General features: G+C 41.8%; 1 protein-coding gene across 1 annotated transcript; it reads right to left on the reverse strand.

The window, feature by feature from the left end:
* Positions 1–4,576: 4,576 nt before the first annotated feature.
* Positions 4,577–5,548, reverse strand: LOC123185538 (flavonoid 3',5'-hydroxylase-like). Its single transcript, XM_044597407.1, has one exon. It carries the CDS (start codon positions 5,383–5,385, stop codon positions 5,101–5,103), a length of 285 nt encoding a protein of 94 aa, XP_044453342.1. The 5' UTR covers positions 5,386–5,548; the 3' UTR covers positions 4,577–5,100.
* Between the last annotated feature and the right edge of the window lie 369 nt (positions 5,549–5,917).

A 5,917-nucleotide genomic window follows, 5' to 3' on the forward strand; every position in this document is an offset into this window, starting at 1 on the left:
CACAAGAAAGATTAGACACGTGGATAGATAGATGGAGTCAGTGGTGGTGGTGATAAAATCGAACGATGTGGGTTAGAATAATGGGGGTAAAACATCCTCATTACCTTGCTCCCCCTCTCCCATTTTTCTTCCTCCCACGGCCTCTCTTCCTCCTACTCTTGAAACCATCCAAAGGTACCATACACTCCCACCTTCACCTTCACCTCCACCTCCGCCACTTGCATCTCCTCTCCATCCTATCCCGCTCTCGAGCCTCCATCTCCACATGTACTTGTTGCTTCGGATCCTCCTTGATCTAAAATAGCTGGGCCAACCTCCGTGCCACCAAAGACCCCTTGGTCCCTTCGTTCCTTCACATCCTGCAATCAATCATTGTCGCTCCAAAGTTTGGATCAACAAAAAGATTAACAATCATAACGAGTTACTAACATGCGAGCAGCAACCTAACTCACTGTATGGATGCGGAAGCAACATTTATGTATGGTCGACTCTATCGTATGATAAAGGACCTAGGTTTCTTTAGGGCTAATAAGAAATAGGTATGCAGCTAGCAACAAATTGATCCCTTCGATGGACTCCTAAAAAAGCCGGGTGAGTCGGGGGAAACACATACTCACTAAGCCACAAATCCATGTTCGCTGCCTCCGTAGGACGCGTACCTTATCCCTTTCTCTGAGTAGTATGGGAATTAGGAATGTTTAAATCCTATATGCAACTTGGATTTGTGCAAAGGAGTTCGCTCGCCCACTTTATTTTTTTATAGTTTTGAAAATCTATTCGGAGGCCTAGTTGATTACTAAGATAAACACGAAGACACTCGTTTGGCGGGGTCCTATTTGATGCCGGCATGCTCACGGAGCTGCGGCTTCGCTGAAGCGTTGCGAGCGACGACACCACACACGCCAGCCCACTTCAAGGAGCAACCGGTTTTGGAACCTCCTAGAAGGTTCCTTCAACCGCTTTTCTCCTGTTTATTCTTTTACTGCTTTTTCTGATTTTCTTTTCGATTTTTTTCTTTTCTTCTTTTTTTTCTTTTTCTGCTTATTTGTTTATTTTTTACATTTCTTTTTCCTGATTTTTTTGATAAATCCAAAATTATCAAAATTTGCTAAACATTCATAAAAATTTGGAATCCTATTTTTTGTTCATTTTCAAAAAAAATAATATTTTTTTAAAAAAAATCACGTTTCAGAAACGTTCATAATACATTAGTTTTTTAATTTGTATAAAAAATGTGCATCGTACATTTTAAAACATGTTCACTTTGTATAAAAAATGTCTTAGTGTATAAAAATGCTCATCGTTCAAAGCAAATGTTCACGGTACATTAGATTCGATTTTTTCTAAAAATATTCATAATTCAAAAAATTTGTTTCGGAATTGAAATTTGTTCACAATTTCTTTGAAATTTCTTGTTCATGTTTCCAAGGTTTTTGAAATTTTGTTCACATTTTCAAAACTTGTTCACGTTTTAAAAGTTGTTTAGTGTTTTTTCCAATTTCATTCACTTTTTCATGTTTAATCACTTTCTCAGAAAAGCAATTGATTTTTGATCACTTTTTCAAAAAAGAAATTGATGTTTTCAGTATTTTTTTAGAATTTCAAAACTTTATCACAATTTGAAACACTGTTTGCAATTTTTAGAATTTGTTTTTCCAATTTTCCAACAAATTGTTGAAAATTTTCGTTTTTTTAATCTGCCGCTGCATTTGGTTTATAAATGTTCGTGCTGTGTATTAATTGCTTATAGGCAGTAGCCCAAGTGGTAACCATCATTGTGTGTCCATCAAGGTGTTGTTAGGTCGATTCCTGATGGATCAGTTTTTTCTGGAATTTTTGGCTCGTAATGTGCCAGTGAATGGACCGGCCCATTAAAATTGTGCCCTGCGCTCTGGTTGTTGACGGGCCAGACATTTTTTGTGGTGAGCCAGAAGCTAACTCGACCCAGGCGAGTGCGAACGAATAGATCGACTTGTCAAAAAAAGCAAACGAACGAACAGGGACGACGTACGAAGCCTTTTTTTTACCAAAAAAAGTTGATAGCAAAAATGCCCGTTCGTTGCAACAGGTATAAAATAAATCTGAGTATTCATGTGATATTCGAGAGTGTACCTGTCATGGTGAATAATAAGATTTTTCCAGTTAATCGGTTGTAAGACTCGTAAGGATCCACTTTATGAAGATCTTATTGTATTCCAAAAACTCGTAATCTTTTCTCTCTACCAATATAACCCACTTCTTCAACTCTCTCTAAAGAATTTGAGTTACGTGTAATAAGTTGTTGTTATTTAACAACCCCGTGTAAAAATATTTTAAAAATCCAATAGATTATCAGCTACTCCTTCAATGCGAAAGCAATTGTGCATCATGTAACAATTTCAAATAGATCATATATTAATTCCTATATCTCACAATCCCTTTTAGCATTAATTCATATTTATACTTTCCCACTTCAAAAATATGATGGCCGGAAAGTGAAGTATTTAAAATGCTTGCCGCTCTTTGTTGATACGTCGATAGGAGCAACTCTTCACGCCAACAAGACCACTTCCCTGAACATTATCGTCGGGCCTTGATGGGGATCAGAATTAGGGTATGTAGAACTGCAGGATAGATGGTACAATGGAGGGTAGTCCTCTCCCTCCCAGCTGCCGTGCTGGGCGAAACAGGACGTGAGCAAGATGCATCGTTGTCGCACTCTCTCTATTCTTCATCCCTCCGTCACTCCACCCTATCTCACCCATGGCATCCTGATTTGAGGAATATCTTCATGGACAGCAAGCATCGGTAAGCTTCAAATATCTTCTCTCTAAAGAAAAATTTCTTTCTAATATTTACTCACCTATAATTATTATACCTTCTCCTCTCTAAAATAAATGTCTTAACTTTGTATTAACTATAATACAAAGTTGTACTAAAATTATGACACTTACTTTGAAAGAAGGGCGTATATATAATGTAACAACAAACAACTGCAAGTAATAATCTTTGCTCTTCCGGAAAATAAAAATTTGTAATTGATGCTAGCACGCATGGATTTTTTTTCAAAACTATGACGCATTTCATAACAAATTTGAAAACTATAGCAAAGAGTGGGGAAAAAATCAAAACTAGCACCCTGTCGGCCACGCGTGGGCCGAAAAGGGTGTTTTCGGCCTCCCTTTGGCCGAAATGAACTTTTCGGCCTTGCCTCGGCCGAAAAGGTGCGTACCTGGGCCAAAAAGACCTTTTTGGTCAGGAGTAGGCCGAAAAGTCCCTTGGGCCCACCTTTTCACGTTAATGGTTGACCGAAGTAGCATGGCTCCACTCTTCGGCTTACGTTAGGCCGAAGCGATTTTTTTTAAAAAAATTGGGTATATAAATACTATGCAACCATTGCCCATTTTAGACATTGAAAAAATATATTTTTGCGCAACCCTTTCCCCTCAATATTTTCCCGCCAACTCTTTCCCGCCACCCGTTTTCCGCCAACCCCTTCCCGTCATATGTTCCTGCCACCTGTTTCCCGCCAACCCCTTCTCGCCATATGCTTCCGCCAACCCTTTCCCGTCATACCACAGTATACCATTAAATAAATTCTTCATATTTAAAAAAATCATGTTTCTCAAAATCTTTTCACTTTTTTTAAATGTCTTCACAATTCAGAAAAACATTAACCGTATATCACAAAAATATTCAATGTGTCTTCGGAAAATTTTCAGCTTATACTACAAAAATGCTCAGTGTATATTTATAAATTGTTCATCACTTAAAAAATCAATAAATGTTTGGAATAAAATTGTGTTCATGTGTTCAATAATTTTTCACGTTTTAAAAGTTTGTTCATATTTCGGAAATTTCTATTTTAAATTGCTAAAGTAAAATTGTTCACCTTTTTTGAAAATGTTGACTTTTTATAAAGAAAGGGATCAGTTGTTGTACATTAGCCAGATGCTATCCTATTTGGCTTGTAACACATATACCCAGCGTGAGGTCAGGTTTTTGACTCCATCGCTTGCGCTTTTATCCCATTTTTTTAATATGAAGAATTTATTTAATGATATACTATGGTATGGCGGGAAAGGGTTGGCGGAAACATATGGCGGGAAACGGGTGGCAGGAACATATGGCGGGAAGTGGTTGGCGGGAAACGGATGGCGAAAAAGAGTTGACGGAAAAATATTAAGAGGAAAGGGTTGCACGAATATATATATTTCAGTGTCTAAGATGGACAATGGTTGCACAATATTTATATACCAAAATAAAAAAATCACTTCGGTCTAACGTAAGCCGAAGAGTGGAGCCATGCAACTTCGGTCAACCATTAACGTGAAAAAGTGGGCCCAAGGGACTTTTCGGTCTACTCCTGACCAAAAAGGACTTTTCGGCCTACTCCTGATAAAAAGAACTTTTCAGCCTACTCCTGACCAAAAAGGTTTTTTCGGTCCAGGTACGCACCTTTTCGGCCAAGGCAAGGCCGAAAAGTCCATTTCGTCTAAAGGGAGGCCGAAAACACCCTTTTCGATCCACGCGTGGCTGATGGGGTGCTACTTTTGATTTTTCTCCACTCTTTGCTATAGTTTCTGAATTTGCTATAAAATACATCATAGTTTTGAAAAAAAATCGCACGCATGCATCCAGGAGCTTCTAGCCGGTACAAGACCAATTCCATTTGGTTTCATTAAAGAAAAAAAGCACCGACCGGCCAGCGCCACTCCTTCTCATGCATCTGCCGATCTGCGTGCCTTATCCACATCGCCACTCCTCCTTCTCACTCAACGCTGCTCCTCCTCCTCTTCTCCAGCCACTATCAAAGTATCACCCATTGCTGCTCCTCCTCCTCTTCTACATGTGTTGCGCCGATGGTGCACTTCACTCTCCTGGAGTGCGCGCGACCGTTGTGGCTGACCAGAGCCAGGGCAGTACCCTTTATCGACAAGGAACCCAGAGACGCCATGGAAGCTCCTCTGTCGTGGGTCTGATCTGGCCATCCCGCCCCAACCGTCGGGCCGCTCCGGATCCGGCCAGTAGCCTCTTCTCCGACCCGATTCGGACGGCCCCGCACACAGCCTCCGCCACCAGCGGCATGCCCCCCCATAGGTCCGGCCAATCACGCGCCGCTCACCCTCGCTTCGCCTCTGCTCGCGGCTCCAGTTGACCGCCTCGCCCCGGCCTGCTCCAGGCCACCAACCGGAGCCTGTCCACGAAGTCCAGCCGGCCCTCCTCCCAGGCGTGCTCCTCGGCCATTGCCGGGTGCTCCACCAGCAGCTTCGTGATGAGCCCGTCGAACTGGCGGTGCACCCGGCGCAGCTTGGCCTGCACTCCCTGTAGGTCTAGCCACGACAGTGTCGACACGAGGTCGCTGATGTTGAACTGCCCCGTGCCGGTCAGGAGCGACACGGTCATCTCCTTGTAGCTACTGGACTCGTCCTCGTTCCTGACCGCAGCTCTTGGGCCGGTGGCCCCCCTCTCTTCCTCTCGCCAAGGCAACTACGACCACTCTATCTTAGGGAGATCGATGGGTTGGGTTTCTTCCGTTCCTTTTTCTTCTCTCCTTTCTCACTTGGGAGTTTATTCCTCCTCATTCCGTTTCCTTTTCTTTGCTTCCTCTTGCCCATTACAGAGGAAATTTCGTTCCTTTCCTTTCTCCTCAGAAGAAATTTGTTCCATTCCCTTCTCCTCTAGAGGAAATTCGTTTGGTTCCCTTTGCTGACTGGACAATAGGATTGCGGGTCGATTATCAGTAAAGTCAGGGTGTTTTCTGTAAAAGTGGATGACGAACCACCAGAAGCAGTAGCTGCTTTAGTATTAGGGAAAGATAATACAATGGAATTGTACAAGGGGATAATTATTTTTATTGAAAAGTTTTTGTAATAAAGATTCACAAAGTTTTCGTGAGCATGAACAAAGTTTAAGGCTAGCTCTCACTTCAACAATG

The sequence above is a fragment of the Triticum aestivum genome, chromosome 2A (genome assembly GCF_018294505.1).
Source record: "Triticum aestivum cultivar Chinese Spring chromosome 2A, IWGSC CS RefSeq v2.1, whole genome shotgun sequence".
Taxonomy (NCBI): Eukaryota; Viridiplantae; Streptophyta; class Magnoliopsida; order Poales; family Poaceae; genus Triticum; species Triticum aestivum.

Bases quoted from the DNA above. Each gene is read 5' to 3' on its own strand.
- LOC123185538 (XM_044597407.1), bottom strand. From the start codon at position 5,385: ATGACCGTGTCGCTCCTGACCGGCACGGGGCAGTTCAACATCAGCGAC.